The following is a 25,992-nucleotide window of genomic DNA, read 5'->3' on the forward strand; positions in this document are numbered from 1 at the left end:
GCTAAAAATGTGTAACTCTAGCTAAGAATGTTTCGGCCAGTAAAAATTCCCAATATAGGTAAAATAGCCTTCCCTTGTGAGGATTAATACATGGATTAAAGACTTATGTCCAGAGGCTATTGCCCCTTATTCACTTTGTATATCAGTGATGCACCAGTGAAATGTATTGATTTCTTAGATTACATTGCTTTTTTAGATTAGATTACATAGTGTGTGCTTGTAACACTTTGCATTGTGTGTTTTCTGTCCTTCTTAGTGCCTGTGCCTGTATAAGTATTCCAGTGTTTTTAACTAAATTGTATTTCCCTTGCACACTGCAGTTTTATAAAGTCATTAACAATATACATATTGACTCTTGATATGTATTGCTTGTGTACAGGTCAACCAGATGAAGTCTTCTCAGCCACTTGAGTATTATCGTTCTGGAAAACCCCGCAATAAAGTTGAATCAGCCCCCCCTGAGTTCACCCCAGAGTCACCCTATCACTCAGCTTCTTTCCCTGACCTTACCCATTACCAGAGTGATACTGCATACACCTCTCCACAAAAGCAGGATGGTTCAGACATTCTTCTTTCTGCTCTAAAGAAGTACCTGGCTCAAAACATGCCACATAAACCTGAGGAGGATGGTAGACCAAAACTTGACCCAGTCTTCGTGAAGAGTGGATCCTCACAGAGTTCCTTTAAGGACCCCCTGACTCCTATAGATGGTATGATCTCCCACCCATCTGTAGTTGATATGGTTATAATGAATTAATTAATTAACGGTTAATGAAACAATGATTTCTTTTGTCTGATTAATTGATTAATCAATTAAGCAACAATCCTTCCAATTTCTTTGGCAGTACTGTGGCTCAGCATATTCTATGGTATACATAAGACATATTAAAACACATATGGGCTGTATTGATTTGAGGCTCTGTTTTCTATTGTTTTCTGCAGCAAACGTGCATATAGCTGTGGGCAATTCACTTTTCTGTGGTTCTAACGTGTGCCTTTTGGTTCTGCCATTATCAGAGACCTTTATTCGTAATGTTCTGCGGAATGTGGGGAAGCACAATGTAGACATTGAGAGCCTCAGTACGTCAGATCTGGACCAGCTGGCTGGTCTCATTGCTGATGCTCTGCAGATAGTGGAGCAGCAAGCAGAGCAAGGATATACACCCCGAGATCTGGAGGGAGAGGACCAGGCTGGAGACCTGCAACCTGAGGACCTGCAGACTAAGGACCTGAAACCTGGAGACCAGGACCAGCAGCCAGGAGCTGATTCAGAGAACCAAAATGCCTCAGAGACATCCAGGCAGCAGAACGAAGAAACTTCACTTGTCCAAAGGTTTCAGGCCAGCCCTTCTGTTTCAGGTAAAACATATACATGTCAGGTTTCAGGAGCAAAGTATGAAATTTATGTTGACAGTTCACATCATTTCATTATACCTTTTAAAACCCAGTCTCCCGTAATAAGCACAGCACAGTTAGTAGGTGGTCCTATGTGCCTTCAATTCAAGTCATAAGTTACAAAACTTAATCAAAACATCACTCTGTGTTTTTCTTAAGCTAGTGATAGACAGACCTAGCATAGCTTTGTCTTGTAGCATAGTGAGCTCTGGTGTAGAGATACCACTAGTATTTTCCATTTCTAACAACCCATTGGCATTTACTGTCAATAATGTGTCTGTCACTTCCCAAAGACTGACAGTGGCCTTTTTTCCATGCAAAATTGGTAAATTTTCTGCTCTGCGTTTGAAGAATTTAACCCATTTGTTTTCATCCAGAACGTAACAGTGAAACAAGAGTGGTACTGTAATACAGAGTGTAAATACAAGGATGATTTTTTAAAATAAAATGGACTAAAACTTACAGACATGTATTTTTTTAGTTAATTATAAGGAGTTTATATGATTAGCTACAGCCCTAGAAAACTGAACGTTCCATCTGGTGATTTAATTCTAGCATATGGATTTTTTTGTGCTTGATTAGATCAGGTGTTTTCCCATATCCTGTGGTATCTTGCATAAGTTGAACATCTGTCTACACATAAGGATGATGTGCTGCTCAATTCTATTTCAGAAAAACAAACAATGGAAGAGGAGAGATCTGTTGCAGACCACAAGGTAATTGTATTTTCCTGGTCTAAATACTGACTACAGAGAGCATGAGACAGATGATGAGACAGAGGGGGATAGAGATCAACTCAGCTGCTCACTTTGTAGGCCTATGTTTCTGTGTCCACAGTATGACTTGGGTGCAATAACATTATTTGCAAAAAGGCTTTATTCTTTGACATACTGTCACAGGGATTGGTTAGAAATATGTGATCTCCAGGTTGAGGCTGAAGAATGCAGATATTTGATTAGGTCTTTTTTTGACAGTCTGATAATTTATTAATTCATTACTTTATATTTCCTCTTTCCTATCATGACAGGAAATTGGATTGTTGGGGAAGTTGCTGGAGTATCTGGATGAGACCTCCCGCTCAGAGGCGGGGCCGCTTGTGAAGGGGCGGGGCATATCAGTGGAGACGGTGCGCAGCAAAACGACCCAGCGGGACGTGGGTGTGCAGAAGAAGGCAATGGAGCAGGTGGAGGAGGTGGAGGGCTGGGTGCAGGCCGCCGCAATAGCACCTTCTTCTGTCCTGCAGGATGTCGCACCTCCCCACAAAGTCATGAAAGTGCAAGACCTGCAGCTGGATGTGCAGAGCAATGCCAAAAATGATGTCTATGGATACATTATTACAGACACTGAGTGAGTGTTTATTTCTCACATAATCATTCATCAACATACAGAAGCAGTTTTGCACAACCCAGTGACTCCCTCCATGTGACTTCTATCTCTTCCATCTCTCTCTCAGTTCTCTTCCCACTGATCAGGGTCTGCACCTCATGGAGCTGGTGTCTCGCAAAGCAAAGATCCAAATGACTGATTTCCTTGAGCTCTCGTGAGTTTTTTATGTGTTTGTGTGTAGCGAATGTGTTTGCTGTTTTCTGTGCAACTGTTAATCATTTAAGATTTTTATTTACAGATGAGAAATCTGTAGAAAAGTTCAGCAAACACGATAAAGAAGTAATTCTGTGTGCGTATGTGTGTGTGTGTGTGTGTGTGTGTGTGTAGTGTTGTTGGTCCAGCTGTGACATTTCAGGTGCGCCCAAATTCTCAAAATGTGACCACAACTGACGTTGCCAATGTGGCAGGTGAGAGTTTTACACCCTCACGCACATAAACATTCTAGGGCTGGCATTAAAAATGTAAGCACTCGAGTGCCTATTGGCTAAGTTGGTATTTGTTTCTCTATTTAATATTAGAAATCTTTTCTTTTTTAAGCCTGTGTCATACATTGTAGCCTGTCAGCCAAGGCCTTTACATACAATGGTGATTGTTAATATGATATTAAAGTAAAGAAGTTTAAAATAAATAAAGTTATAGCTGGTTCAATCTAGAAGAACCATAAATTCATAACTGCTTATCACTGTAGCCACTAAAACTAAAAGAACAAAGATGCCTAAGAAATCACATATGAGAACACTTGTAATTATTGAGCCCAAAGAAAAATGCATAGTAGAAGATGAGTGACAAGGTTGACATACCATTGAGGCACAACAAGTGATAAGTCATCTCAAACATGTAAGTATAGAACTGCCATATGTCTAATCCTTATTGCCTCGCTCCAACCTGGCATCCACTTCAGGACGGTAATATTTTCTCTTTTTCTCAGTTTCTACTCTAATAAGACATCACAACAGTTTGAAAATGTGACAGCACAAACATCAGATCTGTTTATTGCTAAAAATCACAAGCACAAGTTTTATCTCTGTAGGTGTCAGAGAAAAGTAGTCTTGACGCACCATTATGACATCGCACCACACAAACAAGATCACATTTTACTTTATCAAGACCAAATAGAATATTATAGGAAGTGGGTGTGTGTGATTTGACTGAATCTTTATGGTGTCTACACTTCACTCATAAACATGAGTTTTCAAAGCCTGCAGATTGCTGTTTGTGCCAGCTCTATTACACACATACCTATTTTCTCTCTCCTGTGGTCTGTGTGTGTGTGTGTGTGTGTGTGTGTGTGTGTGTGTGTGTTTAATCAGTTCATCAGAAGGATGCACTGGAGAAAGAAGCCAGACTTACCATAGTGGAAGCAGGAGTTACTGATGTATGAAACCTTCTTTTTCTCTTTCTGTTCCTGATGGAATATTTGCTTCTGTTTCTCCTTTTTTCTCTGTTTTGTCCTCATTTATCCTGAGGGGATTAGTAGCCCCCAAATCTTCCATTAGTAGCAGTAGTCAATTTTAGCCCAAAGCCAGTGTCCTGCACAGTGGTGATTTTTAAACTCAAGCACATTAAACTAACCCTGACGAGTTCAATCTTGAGTGGCTGAAAACCACCAAACTGTGCTAAACTACACTCCTTGGAATAAATGACCCCTGTCTTACAGGCTGTTGACATGTTTTTACTTTCACAATTGTGAGTAATACAGAGCCCTGCTTTGTGTATGTATAGCCCTGCTTTGTATATGAACTTTCAAGTTTATTAAACTATGGTTAAATGTATATTTAGACACCTAAAAATAACTCTAAAGAGAGAGGCAGGAACACTATTGAATGTTTTCTGTAATGTGTGCATGACTATCTTGGAATCAATGCAGCTAGACCTGAAGAAATTCTGAACTCAAATACAATTAAATTTCTTCTAAACATATATATGGACAAAATCTGGGACATATAGTAACGCAAGATATGAACATGGCCTTACTTAGCTAGTTTGCTTTTATGTGTGTGCTTCTTAACACACTGAAGCTCATGTTATTTGTACATATTCTCTCCTGCCTATTGGAGATATATATTTTTTTAAATACATTGATAGGTGATTGGCATATGGTTGATTTTGGGACGATGAAGACCATGATGCATACAACCGTTCTCAAATTCTCACAAATGAAGGTCACATATCCAGACTTCATTCCAAGACTTTTCCAAAATGTGACAGTCATACTGCTGGCTAGTGAATGCAGCTAATGTAGCATGTAGCCTCTTAAATTATGTAAACCTACTGATTCTTTCTATGAAATTACAGTTATTTAGCTATATACGGTATGTTTAGCTTTGCACTCAGTCAAAAGTATTTTAATTGGAGCATCCACCACATGCCCTCTAGTTTAAACCAGGAACACTATATCATGTTGATTTTTCTTGAAATCGAGTTATAAACCACTGAGCTTCTGTAGCACCTGTGTTCCTGATGACCATGTGGTGCAGGCAGTGTCCTGCTTCAATATCAAATTAGCCTAAATCCCCAAAGCCAGTGGGCCACCTCTACAAAAATGACCTCCATTGAACCAAAAAAAACCTTTTTTGGCAAAAAGGTTTTCTTGCTTTCTTAAAAACGTTGGTGATGTAAATGCTTCAATTATATGTCATGAGTGTAGTATACAGTTCCAGTGCTATTGCCTAGTCTGCATGGGCAATAGTTCTGCTACTGCCAAAGTTAACAGACTCTCTGTATGCTTTATGTCTTCTTTTCTCTATTTACTCTCCTTCTCTCACTCTCTGTGTAGAGGGCTAAACTGAGTCAGATCCCCACTAAGTACAGCCGATCTGAGTCTCTGAAGTTCTTGATCCTGACAGTGATCTCCATCATCTGCATCATCGGTGTCCTCCTGGTCTCCAGCATCATCTACTGCCTCCGCCATCGCTCACATCACAAACTCAAAGAGAAACTCACTAATCTTGGGGCTGATCCTGCTACTGAAGCCACAGCTACCTACCAGGTACAAGAGGGTTGCGTGTATGTGTGCATATTGGGGGGTGGATATTGATGCATTTTGTGTGTAAGTGATAGAGAGTTACAGAGAGAATGTTAATTTCTACATTCTTTCTTTCGAGTATTATTTTCAGTGGCCTATATTTTTTTTAGGTTTTTAAGGTCATTTTTTTTAGGTCAGTGGTTAGGTCATCTTTCTATCACCAAGAAAACTACATTTTAATCAACTAATGCTTTATTGGTCAATTTAGCTCACATTTTATGTACTGCAGGAATCCACAGACAAAAGGAAAATCAAAAACGAGCTGAATGAATTAACAACTAATTTAAAGTGGCTTCACCTAACGCAAATCAATACATCAAAACCGAGGGTAGTTTGTTAAAGGACTGTTTCAGTTTTTGCTGTCAACAGGTAGTCACTTTCAGTGTAAAATAAAATAATGCTTTTCATGGCCTCTAGGAGAAACATTCAGACTAACATTGTAACGAATAAATAATACCTGACAGACAGAATTTTATTTCCATAGGCAGACACAAATAAATACTAATACTGTTTCTCAGCATGTCCCACAGTGATTTGTCTTAGATCCTTTGTTATTCGCTATTTTATTTCCCCCCTTCACACTATAATTCTTCAGCATGGTTTGCAATTTAATTTCTATACTGATGACACCCAGATTTATTTTAGCACTCAAGAAATGTCTCTCCTTACATCCTCTTCACTGATCTTTATGTATAGAACATGAAGAAATTTATGCTACAACCCTTCTTATGTTAAAATGTGAGAAGACCTAGCTCATGTTGGTATGGTCTTAAGCTGCTTTTTGAAAGTTATTGATCTTCAGCTGGCTGCTGGTGATGTTATAGACGCACCTTCTGATTCCTTCTGTTTGTAATCTAGGTGTTATTCTGGACTCCACATTTTCTATTTTCTAATATTTTACTTCCATGTTTTCAGTGCCTCTTCAGTTCTCTACCAGTCATAATGGCTTCCTATAACTGCTCGCATTCAGTTTAAACTCTTTATCATTACATATAAAGCTCTTAATTGACTTGCTTGCTTGTACCTCTCTGAACTCTGTCATCCGTACAAAAAATCTTAGATCTGGTCTACTCTCTTCTCCTCGCTCCTCAACTTTGGAATTCCCTGCCTCTACACTTTTGGAACTGTATATACATACTGTATACAGTATACATATATAACATAAAAATATCTTTTATATGACACATACACATATATAACTGTGTATCCTTTCAACTTTTAAATCTAATGTTAAGCCTTTGGTTTTCTTATAGTGCCTCCTTCCCTCTCACCACTCACTGTGAAAAGTATTTCATCTTTGTACTTTGACACCTACATTCTTCATCTCTCATTTTCCATCCCTCTCGCCTCTCTGTCTCTGTAGGAGTTGTGTAGGCAGCGAATGGCTGTGAAGCCGCCAGTAGAGAGGCCAGAGCCTCGTCACTCATCTCGCATAAACAGTGTATCATCTCAGCTGAGTGACGGACCAATTCCCAGCCCCTCCGGCCGCACAAGCACATCCTCTTGGAGTGAAGAACCTGCCCACTCCAACATGGACATCTCAACTGGACACATGATACTGGTACACACGCACTTGCACTCACACACACACACACACACACACACACACACACACACACACTCCACAATATTTTCAGAATATCATATTCCACATACACTGCAGAAACTGTGACTTGCAGTTAGGGCTTCACAAGAAGGAGTAAATTAATAATCACCATCAATGAAATATTTATCAAAATTATTCAGTTAATAATTGCACTTATTTCAAATGTACAGAAAATAGCCTTTTCTTTCATATTGTACATTATAAGCTATATGTGCGTATTACAAAATCAAAATAAGCCTGGTCACATTAAATAATTGTCCAGTACTGTGAAAAGTTAGAGACCCTTCATTTATTTACATTCCAGGCAATATGTCCATTAAGTACAAATTATTTGTTTTGCATCATCAGGAACAAATAGAAAACATGTACTTAACAGAAAATTATACAGACTAACTAAACAACTACAACAACTAAAAATATATTTTTTGCATTTTCTGCTTCTCATGATCCAAATATTCTTAAACACGTTCAGTGAGGACAGGGCCATTGGCATTGTTTTGAGAACATCAGCATCTTCTTTCTTTTCAAACTGTCTATTTTTTTTGTCAGTTCTCAGTAACAGCTTCCTGACAGCTACACATCTTTCAGACTCATATTGTTAATTTGTCTTCTCCCAGTGGAAGGATGGATAGAAACACCTGTGATTTTTTTAGATCTGAAGTAAGAATGGAGCTTTGATTTTCTTGTCTCTCAAAAATGAAAGCTTTAAGTACTGTTAATGTGATAGTGACAGTTTTGGTTTGCCAAGTCTTGTACAGTTGTTAGGAGTCTAATTTTCTTTATAACTTTTAATTATTTCTTTGAACTTAAGTTGTTGAAGCTTTATCATTTATTTTCCCCTTCTTTATGCAAGTGGATTATCTTATGTCCTTTCCTGTAGTCATATATGGAGGATCATCTGAAAAATAAGAACCGGCTGGAGAAGGAATGGGAAGCACTGTGTGCATATCAGGCAGAGCCAAACACTTGCAGCATCGGACAGAGAGACTCCAATGCCAAGAAAAACCGAGTCAGCACTGTAATACCATGTGAGTATTACACGCATACGCACCCATACGTAGACATGCACATGGCAGTGTACACAAAAAGGCAAATCATGCTGAACAGGGCCTTTGCTGGGCAGGTAAAGATCCCTACCCAAGGTTTTTCTATTTATTATGAGAAGCTAGACATCAACAAATCTTTCATGTATTCATCATTGATCATTGATCTTGTAAAAAAACTTATAAAAAACAAGTGAAACCCTGCTTGTAGTAGAAAACAGAGAAGTTTCCCTATTAATGCCATTATTAAAAGCAGCAGCCATCTCTTCTACACATCTCCTCTTTAATGTCTACTGACAGAGGCAAATTTATTTTTATATGTTGTAGCATGTTCAAGAAATGTTTTTTGGATGTCTTAGCATAGTCCTGCCTTTGCTCTCTCTCTTTGCCTACTAATGTTATAACCTGTAGCTGTGTTGAATGAAACCCTGGACAATAAGATAGATGTGCACATGAGCTGGGGTGAAACGTGTGGTGGTTTGTGGCTGGTCAAAAAATATTTGGGGCTATAGCCCTGGAAGCCCAGGCCAGGCAATGGTGCTGAAACTGATGTGTAAACCAGACTTTAGGCTGATTCTGTAGTAAAAGATCTTTTTAGAGTCTTTTTAGTGAAGAATGTTCACTCTTTCTTCTTGACCCCAGCCGTGTGCCCTGGGAGTGTGGTGCACTTTTTTGAGCATGAAAGCTGTTTTTACACTTGGGAGCAGTCCCGGGTCTTCCTCAAAACAGTGATCTGGGGATTACTTTAAGTGATCAATGGTGCAGTTTGCAGTGTGTATGAAAGCTATCAGTTCCAGGTGCAGGTATAGTACCACAATTGGTTAATTTTCAAGTTTTGTAATTGTAGGAAGAACGTGTGAAGTGGCGAGAGTGGTTGCACTGAATATATTGTATAAAATATACACCTAGTGTCAGAGCTAAAAATCTTATAAAATAAGAACAGCTCACTGATTGCAGGTTCCTGCACAGGGACATCCCATACATCCAATAACGACTGCTCATCATTGTGTAAGTGTAGGTAACTTTCCAAAAGAACATAACAGTAATGATATGTGTTAATGCCAACTTCCATCCTTTTATTGTCAAAAACAGTAAAGGGATGGACCTTTTAGGTTGCATTTTGTAAAAGATGTGTGCACAATGGAATTGTGTGTAATATGTATTTGCAATCACCGCGACCCTGATGGAGAAGCGGCTTAGAAAATGGATGGATGGATGTATTTGCAATCAGTTCACATTTCAGAAGAAAGTCTCTTGTCTGAAAAGCTGTGATAATGAGCTCCTTCTGCAAGCCTAGAATTAGTCCTTGTTGCAGAAAGCACCCATAGTCAGCTGATCTTTAAGGAAACAATGTGATTGTAACTCTACTGTTACAACACAGCAAACTTTGAAATGTTTGTCTGTGTGTGTGTGTGTGCTTGTGTGCGCATTTCAGATGATCATTCTAGAATCTGTCTGAAAGTGGAGAACAGCCAAGGCAACTCTGACTACATCAATGCCAGCCCTATTGTGAGTAAATACTACAAACTACAATATACACTACCTGCTGCAAACTATAGCATAATAAACCAGATTGCTAACTGCACACACACCCCTCTGTACAATAGACACCAAACACATTACAGTACCACTTCAACAATACCTTTTAAGGTTGCAACTAGAGATTACTTCTTTATTTGTTTAATCTATCAACTATTTTAATCAGATAATCTAACAGTTATGTTTCTGTTTCAATGAGAAATAAATAAAACAAATGAAAACCTGAATTTGAAAATTGACCATCAAAATATTAAATTGCCTTTGTTTTCACACACACACACACCTTCTAAGCCATTCTTCCTTCTGGGTTGTGGGGGGGGCTGGAGCCTATCCCAGCAGTCAATAGGTGGAAGGCAGGATACACCCTGGACAATTTACATTTTACATTGCTTTTTAATTTTATTTCTCAGTTGAAATTGTTGCTGAATCAAAAATATGATTGATTACAAGGTATTATAGCAATAAAAAGAAAGCTTTTATTTATTTACAAAAATATCTTTTTTGTAATATTTATTACTTATTTTTTATTTATGTGATTTTTTTATTAATTTATCCAAAGTTAATAAAATAAATGAAAATATCTTTATATTACTTCTTTTTCTTCTTCTTTATACTACTTCTAGTTTTTTTCTTATCCAACTTCAATCACTTATGTATTTCCAAGAGTGGGCTAGGCAACCTCTGATACATCACTATATAAGTTTTCTATATTAAACACTATGCTTGGCTGGCCTGAACGTCAAGCACATTTGTAATTTTATGACTGTACATTTTACAGATTTCAAGTGTTAATGCACACAACTTTATCGTCCTGAAGACATCTTAAAACAGATTTAACATCATCAGCTGGACTCCATGCACAGCGTTAGTCTGGAGCCTTAACATTTCATTACTGAAATACTATGTTATTAATTTTGCTGCAGTGTGCTGAACTTCATTGATATGTTCTGTACTTTCAATAGATGTTCTGTTTTCTAGTGTGTAGCCTAACATTATATTTACTGGGCTGACATTAGCCACTTAGGCTAGCTAATTCATTTAGTTTGTGTATCATTGTTGTGCTGTTGTGAAACGCCTTCTCTGCTTTTAAACAATGATAATGCAACAGCATGTATAGAGTGTATTGAAATCTGACAGAAGTGAAGTGCACTTTAATCTGTTTTAGGTTCAGTAAATGGCACAGTACACAGTACAACATCGACAGTTTTTTAAATCAATGTTGCAGGCCTAGCACAGTTTCAGGGAAATACAAACTACATTTATATTTTGTGCATTTGCCAGACACCTTTATCCAGAGTGATTTAAAATTTTATGTTGTAAAGAGGTAGGTGAATGTAGCATTAGTAGTTGTGTCCAAGGACTTTATACCGTAGTGTACTTGTCTAGGTAGGGAATCAACACACTACAATCACACTATGGTTACAAAGTATGCATTACACACTGCAGTTCTAAAACAGTGCACAACACACAGTACATTCATTCCCACATAAATACTATACACTATAGTTCTACTACAGTATACACAGCACAATCCATTACAGTGCCTCTACAAACCACATGACACACTAAGGTTCCAATACAATACACTTTTGTACACTACAATTCAATATTGTACATAAGGGGCATTGTGATGAATGTGTGTGGGTATGTTTTGTTTACTCTCAGATGGATCATGACCCCAGGAACCCTGCATACATCGCCACTCAGGGTCCGCTGCCCTCCACTGTAGCTGACTTCTGGCAGGTAACTCACTGTTTGTGTGTGTGTGTCCTTTCTGTAGATGGTGTAAAACATGTACATAGGTTTCAGTAAATCAGTAAATCTTATATTCATAGTTTCCATAATTTCACTATACTCATATAGTGCATTTCATCATTTGCAACAGCAGTTTATCCAGTTTTGATTATCCTTACTGTGGCGTATTCCTCTGGCAATCATATTAATTACTTAATACATTAGCAAAAAATTGTTTTTACTTAAATTGAAAAGTAAAAAGATAAGGAATCTCTCTCACACCGTTAAATGCACAACCAAAGCAGGCAAAGAGAGAGGGAAAGCAGAGTCAGTTTGTGTTCTTGTAATCAGCTGACAGAATGAATAGTCTTTAGTGGTATCATCTCCGAGGTGAAATAAAGGAGTAAGTGTATTATTGCTAGTGGGTTTTTGTGTCACAAGAGATATAAACACCAAACCTCTGTTCCTCTAAAGATCTGATTATTACAGCACAAACCTTTTTTAATTCAGGTGAGTGACACTGTGGTGTGTTGAGCACATCCCCTAATTTAGTAAGTCTAATCAAATAGGAAGTGAGAACCACATATGTGTGCAACAGATTTTTTATGTTTAGTGTCCAGAGTTCACAGGGAAACAATATTACACTAAATTTCACATAGTCTGGCCTTTTATGGCTGTATTCCTCCGAAACTACAGAAAACAGTTTATAGAAGTAACTGAATTGACACCTGTGCGCATGTGTGCATGTGCGTCAGCAAGAGAGCAGAGTTATGTGGGAGAGTGTGTGTTATGTGTGTGTGTGTGTGTGTGTGTGTGTGTGTGTGTGTGCGTGCGTGCGTGTGTGAGTAACATGTTTATGTTCCTTTTGTATGTAGATGGTGTGGGAAAGTGGCTGTGTGGTGATCGTCATGCTGACCCCTCTCACAGAGAGCGGCGTTAAACAGTGTTACCACTACTGGCCAGACGAGGGCTCCAATCTCTACCACATATACGAGGTACAAAACACGATCTCTACCTTATATACAAAGTACAGCACATACACACACAAACCTTACACACCAACCACTACCTTCATATACCATGCACATTTGAATTCTTTATTTAGATCCACAATTTTAAATACACAAAAAGTCTCAAATCTGATTAGCTCCAATAGTTAACAGGTATGCATAAACAAGTGACTGTCTGCAGTAGTACACAACAGTACAGTACAAAACTTTCAGTAACACATAAAACATCTGCTCCTCCAGACCCCAGTATCAAATCTTTTTACAAGAGGAGAGTACATTTGTAGCCAAGATTACTGACTGTGAAATTGTGGCTGAGATTTCAAAATCTTAATACAGTAAGCTTTAGCAGAAAAAGAGCACAGTTTGATGTTTGCTGGCTTGAGAATTAGCCAAATGTATGCTACTTTGTCCTGTTTGGGCTAACTTTTCTAGTATAAAACAATGGCAAGTACTATCAGGAATGCTGATTCGACATGAGTTTGCTTACTTTGGCACGCTGAGTTAACTCTCGGAGATTCATGATGGCCTAATGTCTGTGAAGCAGCACACAGCACACCATTTACAGTTATTTTACTATTTAGAAGAACAGTATATAGGTATATAGGTATAGTATATAGGTACCTCTCCTTGGATCACCACCTTATCGTGGTGGAGGGGTTTGCGTGCTTGAATGATCTTAGGAGCTATGTTGTCTGGAGCAAAAGCTCCTGGTAGGGTCTCCCATGGCAAACTGGTCCTAGGTGACAGGTCAGACAAAGTGTGATCCATAATAACCCCTATGAAGACACAAAAGCAGGACTTGTGTACCCTGCCCGGAACAGGGTTACCGGGGCCCCACCCTGGAGCCAGGCCTGGGGGAGGGGCTCGCCAGCGAGCGTCTGGTGGCCGGGCATTTACTCATGGTGCCCGGCCGGGCCCAGCCCGAAGGAGTTACATGAGTCCCCCCTCCCATCGACCCACCACCAATGGGAGGGGCAGTAGTAGGGGTTTGGTGCGTTGTGGATCGGGCAGTGTCCGAAGGCGTGGGCCTTGGCGTTCTGATCCTCGGTTGCTGAAACTGGCTTTTGGAACTTGGAACGTTACCTCACTGGCGGGGAAGGAGCCTGAGTTGGTGCGCGAGGTTGAGAGATACCGGCTAGATATAGTCGGGCTCACCTCAACACACAGCTTGGGCTCTGGGTCCAATCTCCTTGAGAGGGGCTGGACTTTATTCTTTTCTGGAGTTGCCCATGGTGAGAGGCGGCGGGCAGGTGTGGGCTTTCTCATAGCCCCTCGACTCGGTGCCTGTATGTTGGGGTTTTCTCCGGTGGACGAGAGGGTAGCTTCCCTACGCCTTCGGGTTTGGGAACGGGTCCTGACTGTTGTCTGTGCTTATGCACCGAACAGCAGTTCAGAGTACCCAGCCTTCTTAGAGTCCTTGGGAAGGGTGCTTGAAAGTGCTCCTCCTGGAGACTCTATTGTCCTACTGGGGGACTTCAACGCTCACGTGGGCAATGACAGTGAGACCTGGAGGGGTGTGATTGGGAGGAATGGCCTCTCTGATCTGAACCCGAGTGGTGTTCAGTTTTTGGACTTCTGCGCAAACCACAGTTTGTCCATCACGAACACCATGTTTGAACACAAGGATGTGTAAGTGTACATGGCACCAGGACACCCTAGGCCGCAGTTCAATGATTGACTTTGTAGTCGTGTCATCGGACTTCCGGCCATGTGTTTTGGACACTCGGGTAAAGAGAGGAGCTGAGCTGTCAACTGATCACCACCTGGTGGTGAGTTGGATCAGGTGGTGGGGGAAGATGCCGGTCAGACCAGGCAAGCCCAAACGTATAGTGAGGGTTTGCTGGGAACGTCTAGCAGAAGAACCTGTCAGATTGATCTTCAACTCACACCTCCGTCAGAACTTTGACCAGATATCGGGGGAGGTGGGGGACATTGACTCAGAATGGGCCATGTTCCGTTCCTCCATTGCTGAAGCGGCTGACTGTAGCTGTGGCCGTAAGGTAGTTGGTGCCTGGTGAGATATGCCGTCAAGTGGGACACCAGAGGCAGCTGGCAGGTATCGACAGGCCAAGCGATCTGCGGCTTCAGTTGTCGCCAAGGCAAAAACCCGTGTATGGGAGGAGTTTGGTGAGGCCTTGGAAAGTGACTTTAAGTCGGCTCCGAAAAGATTCTGGCAAACCGTCAGGCGACTCAGAAGGGGAAAGCAGTGTGCCACTAGCACTGTATATAGTGGAGATGGTGTGCTGCTAACTTCGACTGAAGACGTCATTGGGCGGTGGAAGGAATACTTTGAGGACCTTCTCAATCCCACCGACACGTTCTCCAGTGAGGAGGCTGAGTCTGGGGACATGGGAATAGGCTTGTCCATTACTGAGGCCGAAGTCGCTAAGGTAGTTAAGAAGCTCCTTGGTGGCAAGGCTCCAGGGGTGGATGAGATCCGCCCTGAGTTCCTCAAGGCTCTGGATGTTGTGGGGCTGTCTTGGCTGACACGCCTTTTCAACATTGCGTGGACATCAGGGGCGGTACCACTGGATTGGCAGACTGGGGTGGTGGTGCCTCTTTTTAAAAAAGGGGACCGGAGGGTGTGTTCCAACTACAGGGGAATCACACTCCTCAGCCTCCCTGGCAAGGTCTATGCAGGGGTACTGGAGAAGAGAGTCCGGCTTATAGTCGAACCTTGGATCCAGGAGGAACAGTGCGGGTTCCGCCCTGGTCGTGGAACACTGGACCAACTCTTCACCCTCTCCAGGATTCTGGAGGGTTCATGGGAGTTTGCCCAACCAGTCCACATGTGCTTTGTGGATCTGGAGAAGGCATTCGACTGTGTTCCCCGGGGTATTCTGTGGGAGGTGCTTCGGGAGTACGGGGTACATGGCTCTTTGCTACGAGCCATTCAGGCCCTGTACAAACAAAGCTGGAGTTTGGTTCGCCGCACAGCCGGCAGTAAGTCAGACTCGTTCCCAGTGAGAGTTGGACTCCATCAGGGCTGCCCTTTGTCACCGATTCTATTCATAATTTTTATGGATAGAATTTCTAGGCGCAGTCAAGGGATGGAGGGTGTCCAGTTTGGTGACCTCAGGGTCACATCGCTGCTGTTTGCAGATGATGTGGTCCTATTGGGGACATCAGGCCGCGAACTTCAGCTTTCGCTGGATCGGTTTGCAGCCGAGTGTGAAGCGGCTGGGATGAGAATCAGTACCTCTAAATCCGAGACCATGGTTCTCAGGCGGAAAAGGGTGGAGAGCCCTCTCTGGGTCGGGGATAGGCTCTTGCCTCAAGTGGAGGAGTTCAAGTATCTCGGGGTCTTGTTCACGAGTGATGGTACAAGGGAGCGGGAGATTGACAGGCGGATTGGTGCTGGGTCAGCAGTGATGCGGGCTCTTTACCGGTCTGTTGTGGTAAAGAAAGAGCTGAGCCATAAGGCAAGGCTCTCGATTTACCGGTCGATCTACGTTCCCACCCTCACCTATGGTCATGAGCTTTGGGTAATGACCGAAAGAATAAGATCGCGAATACAAGCGGCCGAAATGAGTTTCCTCCGCAGGGTGTCTGGACTCTCTCTTAGAGATAGGGTGAGAAGTTCAGTCATCCTGGAGGGACTCGGAGTAGAGCCGCTGCTTCTTCACGTCGAGAGGAGCCATCTGAGGTGGTTCAGGCATCTGGTTAGGATGCCTCCTGGACGCCTCCCTCGGGAGGTGTCACAGGCGAGTCCACCTGGGAGGAGACCCCGGGGAAGACCCAGGACACGCTGGCGCGACTATATCGCCCAGCTGGCCTGGGAGCGCCTCGGAATCCCCCTTGGAGAGCTGGTGGAAGTGGCTGGGGAAAGGGAGGTCTGGGCTTCATTGCTTAGGATGCTGCCCCCGCGACCCGAACCCCGGAGAAGCGGAAGATAATGGATGGATGGATGGATGGAGTATATAGGTAGTTACCAATTGATTGATATGTATTTTTTTCTCTTTTTCTCACATCATCTGCTGATACAAAAACGCTATACTAGAAAACATGTTAAAGATGAACAACAGCACAGTTTGATTATATTGCAATATATGTCCACAAAACAGCAGATTGTTTAGGATACTCAAGTATTTCATCCCATTTGTCCACTCGGAGCCTCTGGTATCCTTGCTTGCAGCCCGTAATGCTTTTTAAACCATGGATTGCTGTTTCCCTCTGGGGAGAGGGTCTCTGATATTGATGATAAATCTTTGGGTATTATATCCACAATCCTATGATGTCTGGAAATATACAGCTTTTAGCATTTTAACATGTAGGACTTGTTTTGCACGCCTTGCACAAACAGTTTTTGGTGATCAGATCATGTTCGGATTTCACTTTAACACATAAAAAGCCAGGCGTAAACACCACCATTATCAGCGGATTCCGACTGGATCACTCGAACATTCTGAGGTGGTCAGAAACAGATCTTGACGATCTTGATTTAACACAAATGTAAATGTAATAGTTTTGTCAACGGTGTATAATTATGTGAGCATAAATGCGTCTGAGGGCAACAAAATATGGAGGATATGCAATGGTGAAGTTTGCCCCAAACCAGGAGCTTTCATGCTCTCCAGGCTGATGAAGTCTTCCAAGGCAAGCTTGTCCAATCATAACCAGGAGAAAAAAATTACATTTTAGTGAAAAATGTAAATGAAATCTGATGTAACCACATAGCATCCAGACACAAAGTGCATGTTAAAGGTGTAAACATGCTGTAAGCATAAACTGAATTACCTGGTTTTGCCCAGGTGCATAGAGCATGAAGAGTAAAAATTGGGTACCAGCTGGGTTAATAACACCTGGATTCTTGCTATAATTGTAAAAATTGCAATGTCCTTGTTCAAGGAAGGATTTCCCCTGCTCTCACATGTACATGCTGCTGAGAGCTCCAATTTGTTCTATAAATATGATTTTTTTTCCATTAGCTGGGGAATGCAGAAGGAAGCTAGATAGCTAACGTCACTTCTAAGAAGTCGAATATCATGTCTGTATTTATTAGCCTTTACAGCAGTGAATAAATAGCAGTCAGGATAGCTGCCAGGTAGATTCCCAATTTTTATGACATATTTGCTTAGTGCTTTCTTAATATTGTAAGATAAGATAAGATACGGCTTTATTGTCACTCGCATCATACGTGGTACATGAGGTGGAACGAAATAGTGTACTCAAGGTCCTAGTTAACTCCCAAGAACAAAAGTAACAATAAACAATAAATAGTAAGGAGCAAATAACAGCAGCATGAGTACGAGGTAGAAAGTGTACATCTTAATACTGATAATGTATAAAGAGACATGTATAGGGGTGATATAGTAGAGGCACTGATTCAGTACAGCAGCAGAGATAAATAAGTGGACGTGAAGTGCCATTGCCGTGATGTCTAATTGGAATTAAAGAGTCTTACTGCTTCAGCGAAGAAGCTGTTTCTCAGTCTGGTTGTTTTAATCTTAATGCTCCGCAGCCTCCTACCTGAGGGGAGCGGAAACAAAAAGTGTGTGTGCTGGATGAGTGGGGTCCTTCATGATGCCAGTGGCCCTTTTCCTGCATCTGGAGGTGTAAATGTCCATGGTGGTGGGAAGGCTGACTCCAACAGTCCTCTGTGCAGCCTTCACCACCCTCTGCAGAGCTTTCCTTTCTGCCGCAGAGCAGTTTCCGTGCCACACGGTGATGCTGGAGCACAGAATGCATCTCCTTTGTTTTCTTCACATTGATGCAGAGATTGTTCTCACACCAACTCTCCAGGTGTTCCACCTCCTGCCTATAACCAGACTCATCACTATTTGTGATGCATCCAACCACTGCCGTGTCATCCGCAAACTTTACAATATGACAGCCTGGATGGATAGCTGAGCAGTCATATGTGAGCAGTGTAAACAGGAGGGGGCTCAGCACACAGTCCTGACGGGAGTCCGTGCTGAGGATGATGGTGGAGGAGGAGATGTTGTGGATCCAGGTGCTCAGTCCAAGTGTATGGAGTTTGTAAACCAGGGTCTGGGGAATCATGGCATTAAAGGCTGATGTGAAATCCACAAAGGGCACACGGACATAAGAATCCTTACTCTCCAGGTGGGTGAGGGCAGTGTAGACCATAGTGGAGATGGCATCCTCTGTGGATTGGTTTTTCCGGTACAAGTACTGGTGTGGATCCCCAGTGACATCAGTGTTGGCTTTGATGTGGGTTATAACCAGTCTTTCAAAGCACTTTGTCGGGGTGAGGGCTACTGGCCGATAGTCATTCAGTCCTGTCACTGTGGAGCTCTTAGGGACTGGGATGACGGTGGCTGTCTTCAGGCAGGTGGGTACAACTGCCTGGATTAAAGAGGAGTTGAAGATGTCTGTCAGCACCTCAGAGAGCTGGTCTGCACAGCACTTCAGCATATGTCCCGGAATGTTATCCGGGCCAGCAGCTTTGCAGGGATTAATCTTCTTAAGGATCCTCCTCACCTCCATTTGGGTCACACTGAGGGGCTGTTCTCCAGGTGGTGAGGTGAGGGGTCCCTAAAGCATTGTGCATCTCTGGTGTATCTCTGATCTATTGGATGCCCTTCCAAATGCTCCGTGGATCCTGGGAAGAAAAATGACCCTGGATCTTCCGAGCATAGCAGCTTTGGCCCTCTTTACACCTGCCGTCAGCTCAGTAGTGAGTGAACTTTAAAGGACAAAGGATACAAAATGCATTCTGTTAAATGAATGAAGCTGAGAGATGAGAAAACATGACAAATAACATATTAAATACTAATTTTACGACAATGGCGTTTTACCCTTTTCCAAACATGGCCCAAAGGTGGTTAAGACTGCTGGAGGGTGTGTGTTGATAAATATCATGATAAATATCATCCTCTCAACAAGACGATAAAATGTGTGGGGTTCAGCAGTATTCCTAAGGTACAATGCAACATATATGCAGACAGTCACCACCCACACTCTTTTGTATATTAAATTATTCATGTTTGTATCGAAATCATCTACATTTAATTATTGCAGTGCGAGTAATAAGCTAAATAAAGTTGATATTTTTTTCTATGTAAATGCTACCCATGTGGTTGCTGGGAATCACAATGAACTTTATATGTCTTAATAATACAAATTAATAATAATAATAAATAATAATTATATTTTACGTTGTGTATTGACAGAGATTATGGTCTTGCATGTATTTGGACCGTCCTCTTCAAGTCCTTTCCTTTTTTATTTTCCTTTTTTTGTTTGTCTTTTCTTAATTTCAGCACTTATGATTCATTAGTATTTCTGTTCTGCTCATTAAAACATGGCCAGCACCAACTAGTTACACACTTGAAATTACCCCTGCATGTTCATGCAAAAAATACATCTCCTCAGCAAGTGGGAGAAAAAAAACATTTATTCGCACATATTCAGTGGTTATTCATTCATTTCGTTTTTTACATCTACATCTTAACTTTGTCCTAGACCTTTAAGTCCATGGTGGTCAGTGGCCTAGTCAGAAATCTATCCCTGTCTATGCATCTGTAGGTAAATCTGGTGTCGGAGCATGTGTGGTGTGAGGATTTCCTGGTTCGTAGCTTTTACCTGAAGAACATGCAGACCAACGAGAGCCGCACCGTCACTCAGTTCCATTACCACACCTGGCTCAATCAACACACACCTGAGACCAATCAGGCTCTACTGGACTTCCGCAGGTATGCCACCAGTGCCACATGTGAGAGAGTGTGTGTTTTTTAAATTTCCCCCTGATCCAGTGTGCATTAATTGTAATAAATGGCACAATGATGTCAGAGCCTCCTATTGTCCCCTTTTTACTTTCTCTTCCTATTTCTTTAACTCACCCGTCTCTCATTCTCCCTCTCTCCCTCCCACACACTTTGCTTCTCTATCTCTCACTTCCAGTTCATGCTGCTTCATTTGCATGAACAGTATTGGTACACTTTTATATCTGGTCATAAGCGTGGTGAAATAATAGGAAAAAATAACAAAGAAAGTGAAACTAAGAAGCTGTACATTTGTCATTGTGCAGTGAGCACTGAAGAAAGTAAGTTATAAAGATTGTTTACCAGTATCATAAACTAAACAGCAAAGGACTACCCACTGCTGCACTGCATATTGGCTTTCTTTTATAAGTCAAGGTGGTACTAATTTTTTCCCACCTTGACTTAGAAAAGAACAGAAACCTGATTTATTGAAAACACATTTTTAATCATCAATGGGCAGTTGCAAATGTGGTATGCCTGAATTGCCTAATTTTTTTTACAACCATTTATGATGGAGCAGTACACATGTTCTAAGGCAAAATAGTACACAAACAAATTACATTTAGTCAGATTCATCACTACTTTACCTTTATCAAAATTACATATAAAAACTTAGAAGATACGTGTAGGTTCACTGGTTGTTGTGAATAGTATAGAAAATGGATATATTAGCTATAATGGTTATGTTGTGTTGGTGTAGAGCACCACTCTAAAGAGAACACACTACACCAGATCACTCAGAATGACTTGATATGTCAATGACTGAATTATGCAGATTTTTTTGGTAGAATTCTTCTTCATAAATATAGGGAAATATGAAAACTGTCTGTGGTAATTGATGATATGATACAGATATGGCAGAAATAAATTATTTTGAAAAGGTGAAAAAGTTCTGGTGAATCTAATGGTCCTGAGTCTAAACTCTGAAGAGACTCACTCTGAAAAGTCATGTAGGACCACAGTATTGTAGAGCTTTAAAATGACGGGAAATAATGGGAGTCGCAAGGTTAAAATGATGTTAATGGGAGTCATGAACTCTCTCTCTCTCTCTCTCTGTCTCTCTCTCTCTCTCTCTCTCCTCCCCTCCCCCTCCCTTTCTCTCTCTCGTTGGTTTGAGCGGTTGCCAGTGTCATTTTTGTGCTGATGCAGCTTGTGAACTCTGACCCCAGTTGCATAGTCACAAAAGTGATCACTGACAATCGTGACTCCACATCCAAGTGCACCTTGGGATACCCCCCCTTTCCCTACCCAGTGGGCGCTGACCTTTGTGCTGAATCTGACCTCCACCCTCTGCTCTACTTTTTACTCTTTCCTCACCCACTGTACTTAGCCACTGGTGTGCATGGTAACAGGGGGACTACACTTTCCTCTCTTTTCTCTCCATGTCTGTCCCTCACTCTTTTCTTTTTTTCCTCTTTCTCCCACTGCTTCTCTGCTGTCTGAATGTCATAGCTGTTCACATACACATGACTAGAAGACTAAAATCTAGTAGAGAAGTCAATATGAAGTTAATGTGAATGTAACAGTATGACAGGGGCGTCCAGTCTTAATTGCGAAGGGCTGGTGTGGCTGCAGGTTTGTGTTCCAAAAGCAGAAGCACACCTGATTAATTGCTTGAGCTCTAAGACCAACTAATTAAGCAAGAAGAATCAATCAATGTTTATTTAACTCAATCAACACTGAGGGTGACCCACATTTGCAATGTAGCCAAGTATTAAAACAGAGAACAAGGGGTTGAAAAGAATAATATAATAATACTAAATAGAATGTAAACTATTAAGAATCCCCAAATTTAAAATAGGTAAAATGATTATATAATATTTTATATATATAATATAATATATATAATATAATATTATAATTATTAAGTAAAATTATTTGTTTATTTAAATTCTATAAAACATATCAACAATAAAGTATGCAAAAATGCTAGTACTAACAAACTAACATCAGAGTTCCATGCAAAATGAAGGTGCCAAGCTGATGTAATTTGATGTAATGAAAACCTTCATTGGCCCTTCGTGGTTAATTTTGGACACCTCTGCACTATGATGTTCTGACGTGTGCTAATACCACTGCAGTGTATGTGTGTATGTGCGTGTGCTTGTTTGGCCCTGTTCACACTTGGTATTAACATCTGTCTCTAGTGATCTGATCACAAGTGGACACTTCCATGGTTCATGTGACTCAAGTGCATTTCCAGTGACCACGTATGATTACATTTCATGACTGGAGGAACGATACCACACACATTTACTACATTAGTCTCTTAATGTGTTATTTGTAAAACAGAAATTTGTGTACATATACAAGCTTTTAAAAATGTTTAGAAAGCAATGCAATAAAACAGGATAAGGGATGATAAATAAGCTATGAGGAGATGCTTTTGCCTCTGCTGTAATGATGCAGGCTGATTAAGGTGGTCTTTTGACCCTGACACTCTCTTTTGCAACGGGAATCACAAAGCAGCTTTAAAGAAATCACTGGCAAACTAAGGGTGACAATGTCAAGGAAAACCTCAATATGAGCATGAGGAAGAAACCATGAGATGAACCAAGACTCAAAAGGGGAACTCATCAGTTTGACTCTGGATGCATGTTAATGCCAAGAGTAAACAGGGTCTGTGTGGCACAACCTTACTGTCCTATTGTGTGTAGTGGTGTTGTGCTCTCTGTTCTATGATCAGAAAAATTATTAATACTTGGTTTTGGGTCTGAAATGTGTTTGACATGTTGTATGTGTTCTCTCACAGAAAAGTAAATAAATGTTACAGAGGAAGGTCATGCCCCATCATCGTTCACTGCAGGCAAGTATAAACACGTGAATATATATACACATTACAAAATAATGTTCTATGTAAAGAAGCATTTGGATTAAACAGGTAAAGGCTGATGTCTTGCTATTAGCACTTCAGACCGTGAGAACACTGATGGTGTTCCATGCTTTGCAGAATTTAAGCTTAATTTTAAAAAGTACCATATTATTTTTATATATCAATTTGTAATTGAAACCATCTGTGATCTCATGACGGCTTTTGCTGTCACATCATTATGTATTCAGAGCCTGTTCAGTTCAGGTTCAGACAGAATTTAGTTTGGTTTATTCAGGTTCGTTGTCAAACTTGGTGCTGTGAGTCAGATTGGGCTGAATTCAGTCAAAACTTTGTTAGGCTTGGGACGAGTTCAGACTGATATGGTTCAGGTAGAGTTGAACGTGAACAGAAAGTTCTTGGGCTGTATTAGGGTTCAGAAATTAAAATCCCAGTAAATTTCTGATCTGATTAAAACAGATTCAGATTCATCAAATTTTAAACACCATATCTCCAGTATTCCCCTTATTGTCTTTTAAGCGTCTAGAATTTATCTCAGATGATAAATGATAGATGGTAAATTACAAATAGAAACCACTCTCAATGATCAAAACTAGCCATTTAGGTGCATCCCGTCAGAGTGGGAGGGGTTTATGTTATGCACAAACTCAAGCTCACATGGCACATACAGACACACACCTACACACATTGACTTCACTCTCTCCCCACTAATGCATATGCTCTTAAGAATAAATGTCAAATAATTACACTCCCTCTGTCTTTCTCTCCATCTCTCTATCTCACTCTCTCATTCTGTCTCAGTGATGGAGCTGGAAGGACTGGCACATATATTCTGATTGATATGGTTCTGAATAAAATGGCTAAAGGTGGGTACATATAGAAAAGCTGATTGAACTCTCTCTCTCTAAAAACCTCTGGTGTCCATAGATTCTGTTTTTACCTGCAGTTCTGTTGTTAAACTGTTGTTAAAAATTACAGTTAGACTCCATTACCCATAACTCTACACAACATGCTGTAGGCTAAGTTCTGGTTTATAAATATTACTTTTGCACCAGTTTTAATATCATCATATTGCACACCTCTAGCTACACATAGCCTAGGCTCCTTTCAGATTTAAAGGTTTTCCAATTAAAATTTTACCAATTCAATGCATGAAATAGAAAAGGTATTACAAATTGTAAAATTTGCATTTTTTACACCTACTCACTCATCATCATCTAAGTCGCTTATCCTCCTGGGTCACAAGGGGATGCTGGAGCCTATCCCAGCGCATAAAGACTTCTTTACTTTCAAAATCTTCTAAAGTTATGCATCTTAAAATGCATTTGTAGACATGTAGATGTGTGGTTTGTGCATGTTAGATTTTATGTTATTTTTTATTATTATTTTTACGCTCAGTGTTTAATGTAACATGTTGAATGTAAATACATTTTTTTTATTTGTTCATGTCTGTAGGTGCTAAAGAAATTGATATTGCTGCTACATTGGAGCACCTGCGAGATCAGAGACCTGGCATGGTTCAAACAAAGGTAGACCCACACATACTCTGACTCTCCTTTTCTCTCTCTCTCTCTCTTTCTCTCTAACACGTAAGCTTCTGGAAGGCAGGATCCTACCAAGAGTTATATTTGCTTTTTAATCTTGTAAATTTTGACCATATGTATGATATGTCAATAATGATCTTTGTTCATATGCAGCTTGGAAAGCTATAGTACCAATAGAAAGCTAAGACAATACAATCTGATTAATGTAGCAATATTAATAACAGCATAATTGATATTTCCATGATCTGCTTGTGGTTAGGTGTTAGGGGTTAGGTGTCTTGCTCAAGGACACCTCAGTCATATGCTGTCGGCTCATCAAACCAGCGACCTTCCTTCTCGAGGCTGGTTCCCTAACCTCCAGCCCATGACTGCCCCTGATGTTGTTAATTGTGGGGTAGTGTAGTATTTAGGTAGTTTAAAAATGATAGTCAACTTTTAGATGTTTATCTTAAGTGAAGTGCTTCAGTAAAAAAATAGCTCCTTTTAAGCATAGTAGTTTTTATGAATAAATATCAGATCAGTGTAAACTAATCAAGATTTCAATACTGGTATTGGTTATGGAAAAGAAAAAGTGGTATTGTACGAGCAACTGTTGTGAGGCTGGACACACTTTGCAAAAAACTTGGAAAAAATCCCATTATCATCATCATCTGTAACTGCTTAGTCCAGATAGGGTCGTGGCCACGCTACTGTGCTGGAGTAGGATGTCAGAGCTAATCTTAAAGGTGATTTCTATCATTTTTTCCAAACTTCCGCGTAATTCAGTCATTGCAATGTAAACACAATCATTCAAAGTGGTTTGATGTGAAATGGTTCATTGTGGACTTGCCCTCCTTCCCTTCTCTACCCTGCTATTACCCCTTGGCCTCCTTTAAGGCCTGACTATGTTTGTTCTATGTACCACATTATTTGTAAGTCGCTTTGGATAAAAGCGTCTGCTAAATGTAATGTAATGTAATGTAATGTGGAGGAACTTAACAATTAGCAGGGTGGTAATAGGAATCAGTGGCCACAATGTCTACAACACAAATAGAGGTGTTCTATTTACTATGCAAAATAAGTAGCAAACCTTCATGTCTTCTGAGTTTTTTAATGTAATTTTTACAATGGTAAAATCATATATCTGAAAAAGTTTTCACTGGGGACAATATTG

General features: G+C 40.7%; 1 protein-coding gene across 1 annotated transcript in view; it reads left to right on the forward strand.

The window, feature by feature from the left end:
• slco5a1b (solute carrier organic anion transporter family member 5A1b) overlaps positions 1 to 25,992 on the forward strand; it is a 42,430-nt gene that overhangs the window by 14,379 nt on the left and 2,059 nt on the right. The window contains exons 6-22 of the mRNA XM_017699233.2: positions 380 to 710; positions 1,018 to 1,359; positions 2,068 to 2,111; positions 2,423 to 2,742; positions 2,849 to 2,935; positions 3,109 to 3,188; positions 4,092 to 4,156; positions 5,558 to 5,770; positions 7,170 to 7,367; positions 8,293 to 8,440; positions 9,891 to 9,964; positions 11,660 to 11,737; positions 12,604 to 12,723; positions 20,230 to 20,396; positions 23,218 to 23,271; positions 24,097 to 24,161; positions 24,751 to 24,824. Coding sequence (XP_017554722.2) covers positions 380 to 710; positions 1,018 to 1,359; positions 2,068 to 2,111; positions 2,423 to 2,742; positions 2,849 to 2,935; positions 3,109 to 3,188; positions 4,092 to 4,156; positions 5,558 to 5,770; positions 7,170 to 7,367; positions 8,293 to 8,440; positions 9,891 to 9,964; positions 11,660 to 11,737; positions 12,604 to 12,723; positions 20,230 to 20,396; positions 23,218 to 23,271; positions 24,097 to 24,161; positions 24,751 to 24,824 — 2,460 coding nt within the window. The remainder of the gene's footprint in view (positions 1 to 379; positions 711 to 1,017; positions 1,360 to 2,067; positions 2,112 to 2,422; positions 2,743 to 2,848; positions 2,936 to 3,108; positions 3,189 to 4,091; positions 4,157 to 5,557; positions 5,771 to 7,169; positions 7,368 to 8,292; positions 8,441 to 9,890; positions 9,965 to 11,659; positions 11,738 to 12,603; positions 12,724 to 20,229; positions 20,397 to 23,217; positions 23,272 to 24,096; positions 24,162 to 24,750; positions 24,825 to 25,992) is intronic.

The sequence above is a fragment of the Pygocentrus nattereri genome, chromosome 19 (genome assembly GCF_015220715.1).
Source record: "Pygocentrus nattereri isolate fPygNat1 chromosome 19, fPygNat1.pri, whole genome shotgun sequence".
Classification (NCBI taxonomy): Eukaryota; Metazoa; Chordata; class Actinopteri; order Characiformes; family Serrasalmidae; genus Pygocentrus; species Pygocentrus nattereri.